At 36.2% G+C, this 19934-nt stretch overlaps 1 protein-coding gene across 1 annotated transcript in view; it reads left to right on the top strand.

Moving 5' to 3' along the window:
* MSH4 (mutS homolog 4) overlaps positions 1-19934 on the top strand; it is a 95755-nt gene that overhangs the window by 15322 nt on the left and 60499 nt on the right. The window contains exons 3-7 of the mRNA XM_027536854.1: positions 5060-5220; positions 6478-6588; positions 9158-9273; positions 10200-10373; positions 16070-16242. Of these exons, the coding sequence (XP_027392655.1) occupies positions 5060-5220; positions 6478-6588; positions 9158-9273; positions 10200-10373; positions 16070-16242 (735 nt within the window). The remainder of the gene's footprint in view (positions 1-5059; positions 5221-6477; positions 6589-9157; positions 9274-10199; positions 10374-16069; positions 16243-19934) is intronic.

Genomic DNA, 19934 nt, shown 5'->3' with positions numbered 1-19934 from the left:
ATGATAATAATAATACCAAAAATAACAATACATTGCAGGAACTAGTAATGGTAAGGATTCAGTAAGATTGGTTTTTCTCATATACTGGTGATAGAATTAAAAGTCGGTACAATTATGAAAAGAAATTTGGCAATATACGTGACATCCTTTAAAAGTTTTCTTTTGTTCCATCCAGAAGTAATTTGACTTCTAAGGAGCCAATTTAGAAGTAATATGAGACCCAGAAAAAAGCTTTATGTACTATGATGTCCATTTTAGTATTACTTATATCAGAGAGGTAACAGTGCAAATTTTTTTTTAAGTTTAAGGGAGATGTCTTCTGAGTGAACTGAATTTCCAAGTACTGAAACTTGATATATAGTTTCCAATTAAAAAATGAAAAGATTGTATTTGATTGCAGAACCTAAACTGACTTCTGTAGATCTAATATAAACTCAATCACCAAGAATAACAAAGCCTTCATGGCAAAAAAGGTTCTGAGATTTAGACACATAGATTTTTAAATGAACTCTTAAGTCTACTACTGACTAAGATAGCATAAATGTGTAAATAATTTTGTAAGTGTTATAATAGAAGAATAGAAAAGAAAAAAGGATTGTAGATTAGAGAGGGAAAGGAGGGAAAAAAAGGTATATTGAAAGGTTTAAAGGAATAAAATATGATTTTGCTTCTTTGAAAAAAAATCTTAGATATATGTAGTTCAGTTCAGTTCAGTTCAGTCACTCAGTCGTGTCCGACTCTTTGTGACCCCATGAATCGCAGCACACCAGGCCTCCCTGTCCATCACCAACTCCCGGAGTTCACTCAAACTCATGTCCATCGAGTCAGTGATGCCATCCAGCCATCTCATCCTCTGTCATCCCCTTCTCCTCCTGCCCCCAATCCCTCCCAGCATCAGGGTCTTTTCCAATGAGTCAGCTCTTCGCATGAGGTGGCCAAAGTACTGGAGTTTCAGCTTCAGCATCAGTCCTTCCAATGAACACCCAGGACCGATCTCCTTTAGGATGGACTGGTTGGATCTCCTTGCAGTCCAAGGGACTCTCAGGAGTCTTCTCCAACACCACAGTTCAAAAGCATCAATTCTTCGGTGCTCAGCTTTCTTCACAGTCCAACTCTCACATCGATACATGACCACAGGAAAAACCATAGCCTTGACTAGACGAACCTTTGTTGGCAAGGTAATATCTCTGCTTTTGAATATGCTATCTAGGTTGGTTGTAACTTTCCTTCCAAGAAGTAAGCGTCTTTTAATTTCATGGCTGCAGTCACCGTCTGCAGTGATTTTGGAGCCCCCCCCAAAATAAAGTCTGACACTGTTTCCACTGTTTCCCCATCTATTTCCCATGAAGTGATGGGACCAGATGCCACGATCTTAGTTTTCTGAATGTTGAGCTTTAAGCCAACTTTTTCCCTCTCCTCTTTCACTTTCATCAAGGGGCTTTTTAGTTCCTCTTCACTTTCTGCCATAAGGGTGGTGTCATCTACATATCTGAGGTGATTGATATTTCTCCCAGCAATCTTGATTCCAGCTTGTGCTTCCTCCAGTCCAGCATGTCTGATGATGTACTCTGCATAGAAGTTAAATAAGCAGGTGAGAATGTACAGCCTTGACGTACTCCTTTTCCTATTTGGAACCATGTTGTTCCATGTCCAGTTCGAACTGTTGCTTCCTGGCCTGCATACAGGTTTCTCAAGAGGCAGGTCAGGTGGTCTGGTATTCCCATCTTTCAGAATTTTCCACAGTTTATTGTGATCCACACAGTCAAAGGTGTTGGCATAGTCAATAAAGCAGAAATAGATGTTTTTCTGAAACTCTCTTGCTTTTTCGATGATCCAGCAGATGTTGGCAATTTGATCTCTGGTTCTTCTGCCTTTTCTAAAACCAGCTTGAACATCTGGAAGTTCACAGTTCATATATTGTTGAAGCCTGGCTTGGAGAATTTTGAGCATTACTTTACTGGTGTGTGAGATGAGTACAATTGTGCGGTAGTTTGAGCATTCTTTGACATTGCCTTTCTTTGGAATTGGAATGAAAACTGACCTTTTCCAGTCCTCTGGCCACTGCTGAGTTTTCCAAATTTGCTGGCTTATTGAGTGCAGCACTTTCACAGCATCATCTTTCAGGATGCCTTATAATTTCATATGCTTTATAAAGCTGTTCTGTATTACATTGAATTCTTATAACAATTTTGTTTAAAATGTTTGGTATTTAAAAAGGTTAAACTGTTCTATACATCAGTGTCTCTTTTGCTGTCTCGTATACAGGGTTATCGTTACCATCTTTCTAAATTCCATATATATGCCTTAGTATACTGTATTGGTGTTTAGAACTGATGTATAGAACAGTCTTATGGACTCTGTGGGAGAGGGAGAGGGTGGGAAGATTTGGGAGAATGGCATTGAAACATGTGAAACGTCATGTATGAAACGAGATGCCAGTCCAGGTTCAATGCACGATGCTGGATGCTTGGGGCTGGTGCACTGGGACGACCCAGAGGGATGGTGTGGGGAGGGAGGAGGGAGGAGGGTTCAGGATGGGGAACACATGTATACTAATTAAATAATTTTCTATTAAAGAAAAAAAAAAAAAGAGTAAATAGCTTCCAAAGGAGATTTGAGGGTCTTGCTTTCTGAGCAAAGTTTGAGTTTTACTGCACGGATATATTGGCAAATCTCTGTCTTTCTCACTAGCTGGTTTTTTTTTGTTCTTGGTGAGGTTCTATAGAAAGGAAGCTTCCGGGTCTCTGAATAAAAAATAAATAAATAAATAAATAAAAAGGTTAAACTACTTACCTGAATATTTACGGTCTGTGAGGCATAAATTTCAAAATCAGTAATACAGGTAGTGGTTAAGAGTGCCAGGTCTGGATTCAGACCACCTGTGTACACATTCTACCAGTTCCATTAGAGCTTCAGTCTCCTTAGAAGTAAATGGAGAAATTAATGATGTCTATTGATAGAGTCAAATACAAAAAAGGCCTTAATCACCTGTATAATCTCGATGATGTGGTCACTCACCTGGAGCCAGACAGCCTGGAATGGGAAGCCAAATGGGTCATAGGAGGCACTACATAAACAAAGCTAGTGGAGGTGATGAAATTCCAGCTGAGCTATTTCAAATCCTAAAAGATGATTCTGTGAAAGTGCTGCACTCAGTATGTCAACAAATTTAGCAAACTCAGCAGTAGCCACAGGACTGGAAGATGTCAGTTTTCATTCCAGTGCCAAAGAAGGGCAATGCCAGACAATGTTCAAAGTATCATACAGTTGTGCTCATTTCACATGCTAGCAAGATAATCCTCAAAATCCTTCAAGCTAGGCTTCAGCAGTGAACCAAGAACTTCCAGATGTATATGCTGGATTTAGAAAAGGCAGAGGAGCCAGAGATCAAATTGCCAATATCTGTTGGATCATAGAAAAAGGAAGGGAAATCCAGAAAAATCTACTTCTGCTTTATTGACTACACGAAAGCCTGTGACTATGTAGATCACAACAAATTGTGGAAAATTCTTAAAGAGATGGGAATAACAGACCACATGACTTGCCTCTTGAGAAATCTGTATGTAGGTCAAGAACCAACAGTTAGAACTGGACACTGGTTCAAAATTGGGAAAGGAGTATGTCAAGGCTGAATATTGTCACCCTGTTTACTTAACTTCTATATGAGTACATCATGTGAAATGCCAGGCTGGATGCATCACAAGCTAGAATCAAGACTGCCAGGAGAAATATCAACAGTCTTAGATATGCAGATGATACCACTCTAATGGTTGAAAGTGAAGAGGAACTAAAGAGCCTCTAGATGAGTGTGAAAGAGGAGAGTGATAAAAGCTGGCTTAAGACTCAACATTTAAAAAACTAAGATCATAGCATTCAGTCCCATCACTTCATGGCAAATAGATGGGGAAAAAGTGGAAACAGTGACAAACTTTATTTTCTTGAGCTCCAAAATTGCTGTGGATGGTGACTGCAGCCACAAAATTAAAAGACCTTTGCTCCTTGGAAGAAAAGCTATGACAAACCTGGACAACAAATTAGAAAGCAGAGACATTACTTTGCCAACAAAAGTCCATACAGTCAGAGCTGTGGTTTTTCCAGTAGTCATATACAGATTTGAGAATTAGACCATAAGGAAGGGTGAGTGCCAAAGAACTGATGCTTTGAAATTGTGCTGGAGGACTCTTGAGAGTCCCTTGGACTGCAAGGAGATCCAGTCCAACCTAAAGGAAATCAACCCTGAGTATTAACTGGAAGTACTGATAATGAAGCTGAAGCTCTAGTACTTTGGCCTCCTGATGTGAAGAACCCAACTCACTGGAAAAGATTGATGCTGGGAAAGATTGAGGGCAAGAGGAGAAGGGAGCAACAGAGCATGAGATGGTTGAATGGCATCACTGACTCAATGGACATGAGTTTGAGGAAACTCTAGGAGTTAGTGAAGGATAGGGAAGTCTGGTGTGCTATAGTTCATGGGGTTGCAAGGAGTTGGAGATGACTTAGTGAATGAACAGCAACAATTGATAGAATCATGGTGACAAAGTTAATTCAAGTAAAGAACTTTGAACATTCTTGGCACATTAATAAAATATCCAACCTTATACAGATATCTAGTTTCTACAGTTTGTAGCTATATGATTTATACTATATAAGATGCATTTGTGTATATTATGCCATTTGATCCTTTCAGCTACCGTATTTTGTGATTTTTGATTACTTATTATGAAATAATTTGCTCAAATTCAGATAGCTTTTAAATGACAAAATAAGATAAATAATGTTTTCTTATCCCAAATTTAGTGTTTCTTTATGATTTCATTCCAGTAAAATGCAAAATAAGACAATATGTGATTTATTATTTCTAAATGTGAAGTTAAGTTTTGGCAAAATAGAGAATTAACATTTTTATTTGGTCTGGATATGGAAAGATTTTATTTTGATGAGGAAAATAAGATTTTTTCTTGGATATTAAAACTCTGCCATTGATTTGGTGCTTTGAGATCTTATGAGAAAGAACTACAAATTATTATGTTTATATGTTTTCTTTCAACAATTTTGACAGCTACATCCTCATCTGCAGTTTCTGCACACTCTCCTTCAGTTATTGTAGCTGTTGTAGAAGGGAGAGGACTTGCCAGAGGTGAAATAGGAATGGCAAGTATTGATTTAAAAAGCCCACAAATTGTATTATCTCAATTTGCGGACAATACAACATATGCAAAGGTAAGTATTTATACTCCTAGAAAATGGTTCATCTAGAGGGTACTTTGAAGATTTTCAAGTCAGTGCGTCCCTAATTAGTTTACTTTTTGTTAGAATAATGGTTATTCATTATTGCACCAATCTAGGTTACTATGAATTAAAAGAAACATTTTTTACATCTGATTTTAATTTTTAAATATTATTTTGTTCTGAAATAACATGTTTTGCTGTTATTTGAATATTCCAAATTACTATTAATGTTTCTAAAATTAATATCTTCTAATAATTCCTGGACTTAGTCCAAAAATAACATGTGTCATAATGCTATCTCCAAAGGGTTGTTTCCACAGAAATGTATTTTAATTTTATTTTCTAGAAATAAGGGAGACTAGTGTTTTAGATCAGTAATAATTTAGTTCCTCAACTCCTTGCCTTCACTTCCTATCATTCATCATTAATTTGAGCCACTGGTCTGTTGTAATCTCTATATTCTAAAAAGTTATTTGACTCAAATTCTGTTATGAAAAAATATTAAATACTATGTTATTTTTAATGTTTTATTATTCCTTATTTCTTTCTCGCATTCCCTTTTTTGGTTCCCTAATATGTAGATTTCCTCTCTCTACCTAATAATTAACTTTTTAGTATGCTTAACAACCTAAATGATATTAGTACTATGTATCTGGGTATTTCACATTTCTTTGCAATTTAAAAATGATAGGATAAAAGTTTTTTTTTTTTTTAACTGGAATGTTTGACATATTAAGAAATTTTGTGTCTAGGATAGTTCTAATTTACCTGACACTGTGAAAAACATCAGTCATAAAACAGATGTTTCTCATCTGTGTTTCTGTACTTTTCAGCTTCTAAGCTGTACCAATGTGGCCATACTGATTGAGTCACCATAGTTAGCTATTGAATGTTTATGTTTTTCATGGAGATGAATAAAATACCGAGTAGATGATTTTACTAAAAACATTGTTTTTAAGGAATGCCTACTCGATAAGTTCAAATTATTTGGGGGCTTACAGCTGATACAAACTATTGTAAGTAAAATACAGCCTATGTTTATGATAATATATTTATAATTTTATAGAATGTATGTTTAACATAGCACCATTAGAAATATGTTTAACTGAAATATAATTAGGACAGTTGTGATTTTGTATATCTCTGAATTAATTATAAGCATTTATCTCTCAGAAAAATATGAAACATTTTTGGTTTTAGAGACTCCTAAGCCTACATTTAAGAGATTATTTATTCAAACAATTTTAGGTGATCACTAAACTTAAAATTTTATCACCTTTGGAAATAATAATGTCAAATACTGCTTGTGTTGTGGGAAATTCAACCAAGTTGTTTACTCTTATCACAGAAAATTTCAAGGTAAGTGATTTTTAAATTCTCAATAGTAACATTCAAGATCTTCATATTTTTAAAAGTCCATTTTAAAATATATTAAAGAACAATAATTTGACTAACTTTATATTTACCATAATGTACTCACTAAGTACAAGTCCTAAGCTAAGGGACTACTAATACATATAATTAGTAGTGGGAAAGATTGAAGGCAGAAGAAGGGGACAACAGAGGATAAGATGGTTGGATGGCATCACTGACTCGATGGACATGAGTTTGAGCAAGCTCCGGGAGTTGGTGATGGACAGGGAAGCCTGGCATGCTGCAGTCAATGGGGTCATAAGGAATCAGACACAACTGTGCAACTGAACTGAATACATATAATAAAGATGATGAATTCACTTATTTAATTTGGTACTCTTGATATACTTTGAAAAAAGAAAAATGTTTTAGGTAATAAGGGGTTTTTCCAGAGTATACAGGAGGCAAAAAAGTAACTTCTTCCTTCCAGTGTCCATATATGAATTCAAGAGAAGGACCCTGAACTGTTCTTGTTTTGTTCATGCTCCCACATGTTATATTAATCTCTGTTTCTGGGGGTAGAAGCACTATGATTGATTAATCCCTGGTCATTGACTTTTTGCTGTGGGGCACAGAGTACTGTAATTGACAGTCCTAAATGGACAGAGCAACATAGAATGTGGGATAGATAAATCCTCTGAAGGTGAAAACAACATATATCTACGACCCTTGAGATGTAAGGCGATATAGCCTAGTGCTTAAGGACAGATGAGCCAGACTGCTGTGGTTTCAAATCCTGATTCTAAATGACTGTGTGCAAGTTAAGTTACTCAACCTTTTTCAGTTCAGTTCAGTTCAGTCCCTCAGTCGTGTCCAACTCTTTGTGACTCCATGAACCGCAGCATGCCAGGCCTCCCTCTCCATCACCAACTCCCAGAGTTCACCCAAACCCATGTCCATTGAGTTGGTGATGCCATCCAACCTCTTTAAACTTCAGTTTTTATTTGTCAGTAAAATAGGGACAATAATAGTATCTACCTCCTAGAGAGCTGGTATTTTATATCGGGTAATCAGAAATGGTCTCATTGGTGAGGTTTCATTTGGGCAAAGTCTTGAAAGGAGTGAGAGTGAGAGAGCCATAAAAGTACTGCATGCATGCTTAGTCTTGTCCAACTCTTTGAGATCCTGTTGACTGTTTGCCTGCCAGGCCCCTCTGTCTATGGGATTTCCCAGGCAAGAATACTGGTGTGTGTTGCCAATTTCTTCTCCAGGGTATCTTCCTGAACCAGGGGTTGAACAGGTGTCTCCTGCATGTCCTGCATTGGCAGGCAGATTCTTTACCACTGAACCACCTGGGAAGTCCTATAGAAATACTGAGTTGGCCAAAATGTTTGGTCAGGTTTTTCCATAACATGAAAAATCCCAACGAACTTTTTGGCCGCCTCAATATTTTGTATGAAAGAATCATAAGCAGAGGGGAAAAAAAAAACAATGTTATTATTGTTGTTAACATTATTATCACACTTACCATAAAAAGACCTCAATTAAATAAGCAGTATGAAATGGAAGAAACATGGACTTCGTAGTCAAAGAAATCTAAATTCAAGTCTGAGCTCTGGCATATGTCAATTCTTTGATATTAAAAAAGTTACTTGGCTTCTCAGAATTTGACTTAGAGGAAAATTGTAGATAAGTATGACTTATGTCATAGAGTTATACTGGGAAGATTAAATGAGATAACTGTTCAGTCTTGAGACCTATCAAATTCCATACCTGCTTGTGACTTTATTTTTTCAGTCTTACAACTCTTTCGGAGTCCATTGCTAATATATTGCCTTTTTTACCTAATACTTTTATTAAAAATAAGCAGACCTTCTATTTTGTGATTGCATGCTTTTTAAAATTTTGCTCTTTTTAAAAAAGTTCCATTATCTCCTTTTCTTTATTCTGTAAATTAAATTCACCTCATGTAGATAATATTTCATAGATTTGATATCTGGAATTGGTATTTTTTGCTTTCCCAACTAGTATATTATAATATTTACCCTCTCTCAATTATGATAATATATTGAAAGTGAAAGTCACTCAGTCGTGTCTGACTTTTTGTGACCCAATGGATTATACAGTCCATGGAATTCTCCAGGCCAGGATACTGGAATGGGTAGCCTTTCCCTTCTCCAGGGGATTTTCCCAGCCCAGGGATCGAACTCAGGTCTCCTGCATTGCGGGCGGATTCTTTACCAGCTGAGCCACCAGGGAAGCCCAATATGATGCTGAATGCAAAACCTTTGTTGTTGCTGTAGAATAAAGTTAGTAGGAGTCAGAGACTCATTTTTTTTATTATTGTACTTAAATTTCATGTGAATATAGATTAATAAGAGCTACAGACTACTCAAATTCACTTAGCAAATAACTAGAAAAACTTATTTAACTCTAGAAAATAATAAATAATGAAAAATAAGCTTTGCACAATATTTTAAGCCACCTACCCATGTATGAGCATGTGTTTAAGAAAGCAGTTTTGGGCAAGTGCATGAAACTTAAAATTTATCTTGAAATTAAAAATTCTTTTCAGAATGTTAATTTCACTACTATCCAAAGGAAATACTTCAATGAAACAAAAGGACTAGAATACATTGAACAGTTATGCATAGCAGAATTCAACACTGTCCTAATGGAGGTTCAGTCCAAGTAAGTTAAGATTTGGGGCAAGTAGTAAGTCCCTAGTGTGTATTCCAGGAGGGAAAGGTCTTTTGTCTATTTTGTTCTTTGCTATATCCCTACCACCGAGAAAAATGCTGAGAAAGTTTCATAAAACACATTCAGTAATTACTGAGTAGTAAAGTAATTAACTGAAATTTATACACAGGGCATATCTTGCTGACTTAATTTATATAGAATTTCTCCAAATTAGTCATAATCTATTGCCCTAATCATTGCTGCTCACTTTAACTTTGAAATGAAAAGCTTAAGTGGCCAGAGCTACTAGAAGTGTGAGGGCACAGAAGTGAAACACAGGTAAAGCTGTGTTCCTGTTACCTCACTCCTTTACCCCTTCGAAATGAGACAGGAAATGATACTTTTGGAATGGATATTTTTTAGAACTTGCTGAACAGATACTTTCTTTGAGCCAGGGAGGACTATTTGTTCACTAAGTTAATCATGACGATCTTTTCTCACCAAGATCCTATACATTATAGGATGTATATAGGAATGAGGTACATTCCTATACATTATGATCTCCTGACTGTACCTTTTAAACCCTCAGACTGTCTCAATATTATTTGAATACGTACTTAGAATGGTACCATTGAGTGTTGAATTCTAACGTGACTTACTGGGAATCCATTTTTTTATTCTTTTAACTTTATTCTTTAAACTTATTCTTTAAGTCTCAGACTTCAGAGAATTGTCTGTTTTTATCAACTTTTATGCTTTAGAGGTAATTTAACTAGTCATCCAAAATGAGGAACACTTGGAGTGCTTTTTCCCTTTGAATTTAAGCAATGTTATGCAAATATTTATAATTTTGTTATAAAAGTAAAATAAATGTTTTCCTTTATAGCAATACTTTTATTACAGAGATTTATAGTGGTGTATCATTGGTTACCTTACAGATATTACTGCCTTGCAGCTGTTGCAGCTTTATTAAAATATGTTGAATTTATTCAAAATTCAGTTTACGCACCAAAATCGCTAAAGATTTGTTTCCAGGGTAGTGAACAGACAGCCATGATAGATTCATCATCAGCCCAAAACCTTGAATTACTAATTAATAATCAAGACTCTAGGTAAGATTATCCATTTTTTATTAGGAAATATATCAGTATATTTTATTATCATATTTTTCTATGAATAGTTACTTTATATTTTTTAAAGTTGTTCAGTGGAGAAATATTGAAAATAAACATTTTTAATATTTATACCATTGTTGCTGAACTGCTCAAATGTTTTCACCAAAATCAAGTTTTAAAAAGATATTTTTACTAAATAAGAAAAAAAAAATCTGACAGCCATTTCAAAATTAAGCAGAAGACTTGAACAGACGTTTCTCCAAAGAAGATATACAGAGGTACAATAAGCAAGAGCTCAACATCACTATTTGTTAGGGAAATACATATCAAAAATAGTTATCACTTCCCACTGTTAGTATAGTTATTATTAAATAAATAGGAAGATAAGAATTGGTAAGGATGAAGAAATTAGAATCCTAATCCATTTATGGTAGGTATATAAAATGGTGGAGGCACTTTGAGAAACCATGTGGTGGTTCCTCAAAAAGCTAAATTTGGCATTACCATACAATCCAGAAATTCTGCTTCTTGGTATATACCCAGAAGAACTGAGAGTGGAGATTCAGACAGATACTTGCACACAAGTATTCATAGCAGCATGATTCACAGTAGCCAAAATGTGGAAACAAACCAAATGTCCATCAACCAGTGACTAATAAAGTGTATACAAATAAGATGTATACATATAATGGAATATCATTCAGCTTTAAAAAGGAATGAAATTCTGCCACAAGATGTGTGAACCTTGAAGACATTGTGTTAAGTGAAATACGCTGGACACAAAAGGTGAAGTACCTAGAATAGGCAAATTTATGGCAACAGAAAGTAGACAGGTTATCAGGGGCTGGGGGAACTGGGGAATGGGAGAGTTATTGTTTAATGGATTCAGAGTTTATGTTTGGGATGATGAGAAAGCTCTGGAAACGAATGGTAGTAATGGTTGCACATTATTGCAAGTATACCTAATGGCACTGAATAGTGAGCGTAATATGGTTAAAATGGTAAAATTTGTGTTTTGTATGTTTTACCATAATAAAAAAGAAGTTATTGTGTGCAGAATACTACAATGCTGAAATAACCAGTTTTAAAAGCATTAAATACAGGAAATTCAAGGGACTACATAATCATTTGAGAAGATGAAGTAGTTGAAAATGATAAAAATGGTCTTTGTGTATGACTAGATTGCTGGTTTTATTGGTTTATTATTAGCTTCAGTTAGATGAATATTGATGGTAAACATGAATGAAAGGGAGAATGGGAGATTGCTCATGTGTTTGTGCATATGTGTGTGTTGTCCATGTACATACACACTGTAAACATGAGGTTTTATAAGATTTCATAATGGTTGAATAAACTAGAATCAAAATGTCATTAGAAGATAATGTAATCAACCTGTGGTGGTGTTTATAGTAGGGATAAACTATATGGTTTAATAAGGGTTCAATTTGGTACAAAGAATTAGTGAGTCATGGTTTATCTCCTTAAGGAATTATAGTCCGGAGGAGGAGACTATAGTATCATAGATCATTAACATGTACTAAGTACATCAGGCCCTCTGTAACCGAGGGACCCACTGTTGGTTGAATTCACAGATATGGAACTTGTGAATATGGAGGGCCCACTGTAGTAGGCCATTTTATATAAAGGACTTAAGTATCCATGGATTCTGGTATCCGTTAGAGGTCTTAGAGTCAATTACCTATAGAAAGGGTCGACTGTATGGTGATGAAAATTTGCATAAAAAATGATGGGCTCGTAGCAGAGAGAGAAAGTTAATTTGGCTTAGTTAAGGAGTAAAAGAATTATTATAGAAATGGTTTTCTAGAGGGGATAATACCTTGACTTTTTTTTTTTAGCCCAGACATGAGTTTTGAAATATAAATAGAGTTTTCCAGATTAAAGAGTAAAACAAGTAGTAAGACAGTGAATAAAAAGGTTTTGAAAGCATGATTTTCAATATAGTAATATGTGCAAGGAAACTTAAGCTATTTAGTTTGGTAAAATGCAGGTTGGGAGTAAGTAAGCTTGGAGTAAAATCTCAGCTTTTAGTAATTAATATATCGATAACCTCAGATATCAATAAATACAAATTTTAGTATTAAGAGTATTGAATAGAATAAAGAATGCTTTAGACAATTGAAGCCTTAAGGTGCTTGTGCCAGTTTCAGAGCTTCAGTGTAAATATTTCTGTCGCTTTGTGCGTTCTTATCTTGGCTTTACTTTCCACTATATGAAATCTCCAGACATATCTAATTTTGTTTATTATTTACTTCAGTCATCAAGAACAGTTTAGATCTATCTAGGTACTGTTGGTACTACTTTTAGTAAAGTAGGAATACTACTGTATATACTACTTTTTGTCATCCATCAGTGTAGTGACCTCTGCACCTTTGCAGTTCCACTGGATAATGGTGATCTAAAATTATAACCTTTTAAAGGAGAATGTAATTAATAGTAGTTATTCCTTTCTAGCTTAGTGAATAAGTAATATTTTTTCTGTTGCCTGGGAAAAGATAAAATAATATCTGGATAAACTACTCTGTTGTTGACTTTCTAAGTTAAAATAACATAGGGTAATATAGACAGTCAATAACTAAGGCTGGTAATTATTACAAAGGGTTTTATACTCAGTTTTACTTTGTCACATTTCATAGTTAATCATTGTTTGACCATTGTCATCATCAAACATTGCTTGAGTTTCTGCCATATATTAAATGATAAGATATTTGACCTTTAAGAGTTCATATTGTAGTTGAGAGGAGAAATTGAGGTCTTTTCCCTGACTTAAACCAAAGAAAATTAGGTTGAAAGATGAGCATGCTACCTACTAAACTATCTGGATAGCTCTAATGCTTCTATGGACTTGTCACTTGTTCAGTATAGTTTCCATCATTGATTTCTATAGCAAATGGCAGGTTTAGGTGTGCTCCCTACTTTTGTTCCTGCAAAAGACAAGTTCTCAAAATTGTACCTGTGACTTACCTATGGTAACCTCCTGATTCCCAGCCAGGGCTTGATTTGAGTAATTTCTTAAAAATATGTTTAAATTGATATACTAAAAATTTGATAGTCTGATAACTTAAATCATTTTTATTTCCTTTCTTCTCTTAACCCAAATTCAGTATGTCAGTAAATCCTCTTGATTCAGCCTTTAGAGTACGTTCATATTCTGGGTCTTATCATTTCCAAGTCTACAAACTTAACACCATACTTTCACTGCTCAGTTGCTGAGTTGTGTCTGACTCTTTGTCACCCTTTGGACTGCAGCCTGCCAGGCTCCTCTGTTCACGGGATTTTTCAGACAAGAATACTGGAGTGGATTGCCCTTTCCTCCTCCAAGTTATCTTCACAACCTAGGGATTGAAGCTGCATCTCCCGTGTCTCCTGCATTGTAGTTAGATTGTTTACCTGCTGAGCCACCAGGGAAGCCCCCACAACTCTAATCCATACCTCCATCATTTTAGCCTGGACCCATCACTTCATGGGAAATAGATGGGGAAACAGTGGAAACAGTGTCAGACTATTTTTGTGGGCTCCAAAATCACTGCAGATGGTGAATGCAGCCATGAAATTAAAAGATGCTTACTCCTTGGAAGAAAAGTTATGATCAACCGAGATAGCATATTGAAAAGCAGAGACATTACTTTGCCAACAAAGGTCCATCTCGTCAAGGCTATGGCTTTTCCAGTGGTCATGTATGGATGTGAGAGTTGGACTGTGAAGAAAGCTGAGTGCCAAAGAATTGATGCTTTTGAACTGTGGTGTTGGAGAAGACTCTTGAGAGTCCCTTGGACTGCAAGGAGATCAAACCAGTCCATTCTAAAGGAGATCAGCCCTGGAATTTCTTTGGAAGGAATGATGCTAAAGCTGAAACTCCAGTACTTTGGCCACCTCATGTGAAGAGTTGACTCATTGGAAAAGCCTCTGATGCTGGGAGGGATTGGGGGCAGGAGGAAAAGAGGACAGAGGATGAGATGGCTGGATGGCATCACCGACTCGATGGATGTGAGTTTGAGTGAACTCCGGGAGTTGGTGATGGACAGGGAGGCCTGGCGTGCTGTGATTCATGGAGTCACAAAGAGTCGGACATGACTGAGCGACTGAATTGAACTGAACTATGTAGTATAATAGCCCCTAACTTGTCTCTCTGTCTTCTTCCTCTCCCTACAATTAGTCTGTTCTCAACCTAGTGGCCAGAAAGTGATCCTTTTAAACCAGAAATTACATCTTGAAACTTTAATGCTTAAAAGTCTTCCAGTGCTCCTGTTACCTTTAGAGTGTAATTCAGACTCTTTACCATGGCCTACAAGGACTTCTGTGTTCTGATTTCTTTCAACTTCTTTATTCATTTCCCTTAATTCTTACTTTGCAGTGCTCCACCAACCTTGATCTTTCTGGTTCTAGAGCCAGAAAGACTGGTGGTGGTTTAGTTGTTAAATCTTGTCCGACTCTTGTGGCCACATGGACTGTGGCCTGCCAGGCTCTTCTGTTCATGGGATTCTCCTGGCAAGAATATTGGAGTGGGTTGCCATTTCCTTCCCCACCAGGAAGACTGGGCTTAAATTGCTGTTCTGTTTTGCCCCTTTAAACTGGTAACTCTTTTATTATTGTTGTTCACTTATTTGGAAACCTCAGGCAGATTACTTAATTTCTTTGTGTTTCAGTTTCTTCCCTTATAAAATGTGGCTAATAATAGCATCTAGCCCATACCATTGTTATTAGAATTAAATAATATATGTACATTTCTTAGAATAAGGCCTGGCGTATACTGTGTTCAGTATGTTAGCTATTCTCACCATCATTGTCATAATTATTCCCGTTTCATCATCATCTTGGTATGGATGTCTTAATTCAACTGTCAGATATAAATACAGGTCTTTCTCAACCTAACTAAAGCAATCCTTCTTGTCATTCTCTGTACAGTCCTATTTGTTTGTAATAGTTTCTGTACCTGATATTATTTTCTTTCTTTCTCTTTTATAATTCTCTAACTTCATAAATTAGAACAGAGTGATTATGTTAAATACATGTTTTATCAGTGTAAAGTTCTCTTCCCCCTTAAGTATGTATTATTGATATCTTGTTATTATTGATAGAATGCCACGGACTAGAACATTTTATATTAGTCTGAGTATTGTAACTGGTCTATGAAAAAAAGTCATTCACTGATGCAAGAGGATGCTGTAGATCCTTGTTAATCAAAGTGTGCTTCACTGACTGACAGCATACCTGAGAGTTTATTTAAAAGGTAGATTATCAGGCCTCATCCCAGACTGAATCAGAATCCTCATTTGATTTGTATTAATATGAAAGTTTGAGAATCACTATTGTAGATTATAGGATTATTTTAAAACTACGTGGGAGAAGGCAAGGGTGGGACAATATGAGAGCATAGCATTAAAACATGTATATTACCATATGTAAAATAGATGACCAGTGAAAATTCAATGCATGAAGCAGGGTACCCAAAGCTGGTGCTCTGGGACAACCCAGAGAGGTGGTGTGGGGAGGGAGGTGGCAGTGGGGTTCAGGATGGTGGGACACATGTACACCCATGACTGATTCATGTTGATGTATGGCAAAAACCACAATATTGTAAAGTAATTTAAATAAATTTTAAAAAGTTAAATTACAGTTTTATTGGTTTCTCCTTTGTATACTTAATGAAATTTTCCTAACTTATGCTTTTAAAGGAATAATCACACGCTCTTTGGTGTTCTAAATTATACTAAGACTCCTGGAGGAAGTAGAAGACTTCGTTCTAATATATTGGAACCTCTAGTTGATGTTGAAACCATTAACATGAGATTAGATTGTGTTCAGGAACTGCTTCAAGATGAGGAACTTTTTTTTGGACTTCAGTCAGGTAAACATCATCTATTTTTACAAATGCAAATTATTAAAAATATGTGTCTTCCTAAAATGATACCAGTCCTGTTGGATTAAGGCTCATCCTAATGATGTTATCTTAATTTGATGACATCTGCAAAGATCTAGTTTCCAAGTAATGTCACATTCAGATACCAGGATTTGGGATTACCAAATTTCTTTTGCGAGGATGCAGTCCAACTCATGAGGTAAGAGAATTGCCCTTGGCACCTGTTCACTGGCATGGCAGTGCAATATTTTTCTTAAATCTCTAAGTGGAAGGGCAGTTAATCTGCACTGATCCTAGTCTAGTTCCTGGATTTTAGCCACTTGATCTGTCTTCTATATCCCCACTGTTGTTCTGGTGGTCTAAACTGAAGTAGTACATGAAAATCTAGAAGGCACTTACAGTCTTTAGGTTTCTTCAGTTCAATTCTAAATATCTTTTAATTAGTATAATTTCTTCAAAATTCTGACATTATACTGACTGTGACTGCATTTCCAATGTTGCTGAGTATATTCATTTTTTCTATGTATTCCTGTGTATTTTGTGAGGCTTTGGAAAAAGTGTGAAAAGGCTTATTTTTAACTGGTCACCGTTGTGGTTTACAGCAACATCTTATCTCTATTCTACCATTCATCACCTGTTGAAAAACAAATTTTATGCACATACTGTCTTCTCTTCATCACCCCATTTCAATCAGTCTTTTTTCTGTGCCTACTGCTGTGCTGAGACTGCTCTTGTCAAGGTCAGTATAGCAGACATTGTTGGTTTTCTGTCCGTATCCTCTCAGGTCTCTTTTAATTTTCTCTGTGCCCCTTTTCCCTGTTCTGTGTGGTTTTGCTTCTAATGGCCTGCACCTGGACTCACTTTAGAGGTCTACCCTCAGGCTATTAGAGGGCTGTGCTGTAAGCAGAGAGGGTCAAATATGCCTTGTGGGCCCTTAAGTGACTGAATAGTGTGGGAATATGAAAGCCTAACTGCCTCACACTGTTTTGGCAATAACCATGAATGTAATGTCCAGAAGGTCTTCTACAGCATGAACTGAAGTTACCCTCCATAGAATTTTGCCTGAAATTATGTTTTTGCTTGGCTTTTTTCCCTTTCCTGTCCTTCTCTTCTCTATTGGTTTCTCATGGAAGCAAATTCTTAATCTAATACTTGCATATAAATCCTCATTTCAGAGTCTCTTTCTGGAGAATCAAGCCTAAGACATTTACTCATAGTCTCATTGTTGTTAAATTTAATGGGCACATATTAGTTCTATTTGGGGCTTCCCAGGTAGCTCAGGTGGTAAAGAATCTGCCTGGAATGCGGGAGACCCAAGGGTTCTATCCTTGGGTCAGGAAGATCCCCTGGAGAAGGGCATGGCAACTCACTGCAGTATTCTTGCCTGGAGAATCCTGTGGACAGGGGAACCTGGCAGGCTACAATCTGTGCAGTTGCAGAGTCAGATATGACTGAGCGACTAACATACACACAGCTCTATTTGAAATCCAACTTCTCTGGTACTGCCAAAATCTCTCCTTATTGAATTACTACCTTTCTTTGCTTCTGTGATTATACAATTTGATTTTCCTCCTACTTTTTTGGAGTTTCCTTTTTTTAAAGCTCTGTTGCTCACTTCTTTAAAAAGTTTCTGACTGTCCATCTCCTTTGTAGTGTTATCTTTATAATTTACAAATAGACTGCAGGACTGTAGACTGTCTTGGAATATCTGTAGGAAGTTCTGTCATTGGTCAGGTAGCAGAGTGAAAACCCCAGATTCCTTCCTTTCAAATAGAAGAGAGAAAGACTCCTGAGTTTTCTTTTTAGGCTTGTTTTCCTTTGCTCATTCCCTGAATGCTGTGGTGCTTCAAAACTATGTCTTAGGTTGCCTTTTTACTCTGTATTTTCTTGGTCTTATAATTATCATTCACATACCTGTAACTTCCAAATTTACATTTCATGCCCAGATATCTTTATAGACTTTCAGCCCCATGTATCTTATTGCCTACTGAGCACTTATTAGATTTTGCCTAATCACCTCAGATTTAATGTATCCAGACTGTGGATTTCCTTCTAAATCAATCCCTTCTGATTTCAAAGAATAGCTCTACATCCAAGCTCTTAACCAAACCAGATGACCAACTGGAAGTCATTCTTGACACTTACCTTCTCTGAAATTAATCATCAAATTCTGTAAAGTCTCTTTTCTATATATATCTTATAGGTATTAGCTTCTATTCCCAGTGCTGCTGCTCCAGCCCAGGGTACCATTTATCTATAATCTGATTTATTTCTGCAGCCTTCTATTTGGCCTTGTCCTCCAGCCTTGTTCTTTGTAGTCCCTTCTCTATATTGGAGCTTGAGTAATCTTTTGAAAATATAAATGTGAACATATTACTCTTTATTAGTTTCTTCCTGTTGATGTAACAAATTACCACACATTTTGAGGCTTAAAACAGCATGAATTAATTATCTTACAATTCTGAAAGTCATAAATCAGTTTTACTGGACGAAAGTCACTGTGTTAGTGGGTCCATTTTTCTTCTGAAGGTTCTGGGACAAAATTGTTCCCTTGCCTTTTCCAGTTGCTAGAGGCCTTCTACATTCCTTGACTCATGGCCCTTCCTCCATCTTCAAAGCCAGGAGAATAGTTTCTTCTCTATTTTCTAGCTTTTGCTTTTGTCCTTAAATCTTCTCTCTTTGACCGATCCTCCTGCCTCTCTCTTAGAAGGACTCTTGTGATTGATTACTTTGGGACTAACAAATAATCCAGAATAATCTCTCCATTTCAAGAAGCTTAAACTTCATCTCATCTTCAAAGTCCCTGTTACCAGATAACATATACAAACGTTCCAGGGATTAGAATGTGGAAATCTTTGCAGGGCTACCACATACCCGCTTTCGTAAAATCTTTCAATCTCTTCTAATGCTTTTAGGATAAAACCCAAACTCTTCTGGACGGCTTTCTTTCTCGTTTACCACAGCACGTCTTGTTACTTGTCACTTTTCATTCTGCCTTCTTCTAGTATAATTGAACTTCTTTTAGTTACTTGAACATAGCATGTCTCATGTTCTGCTTTAAAAACTTTTTAAAATTTAAGTAGTTAATTAAATTTTGTGGCATGCAGGATTTTAGTTCCCCAACCAGGGATTGAACCTCTACTCCCTGCATTGGAAGTATGGAGTCTTAACCACTGGACTGCCAGGGAAGTCCCTAAATTTAATTTATTTTCACAGGGATATGGTTGATTTACAATATTAGTGTCAGGTGTGCAACATAATGATTCAAAGTTTTCATAGATTATACTCTGTTTAAAGTTATTACAAATTTATGGCTGTATTCACTATGCTGTATAACATATGCTTTATAGCTTACTTATTTTATATGTAGTAGTTTGTACCTCTTAATCCCCCATCCATCTCTTTTCCCCCCTCCCTACTTTCTCCGCATTGGTAACCACTAGTTAGTTCTCTGTATCTGTGAGTCTGTTTCTGTTTTGTTATATTTGCTCATTTGTTTTAGTTTTTAGATTCCACATATACTTATTTGTCTTTCTCTGCCTGATTTATTTCACTAAGTGTAATATCCTCTAGGTCCATTCATGTTTTCACAAATGACAAAATTTTACTGTTTTTTTATGGCTGAGTAGTATTCCATTGTGTGTATATACATGTATACATATATATGTGTGTGTGTGTGT

The sequence above is a fragment of the Bos indicus x Bos taurus genome, chromosome 3 (genome assembly GCF_003369695.1).
Source record: "Bos indicus x Bos taurus breed Angus x Brahman F1 hybrid chromosome 3, Bos_hybrid_MaternalHap_v2.0, whole genome shotgun sequence".
Taxonomy (NCBI): Eukaryota; Metazoa; Chordata; class Mammalia; order Artiodactyla; family Bovidae; genus Bos; species Bos indicus x Bos taurus.
This window is presented reverse-complemented; position numbering and strand designations above follow the sequence as displayed.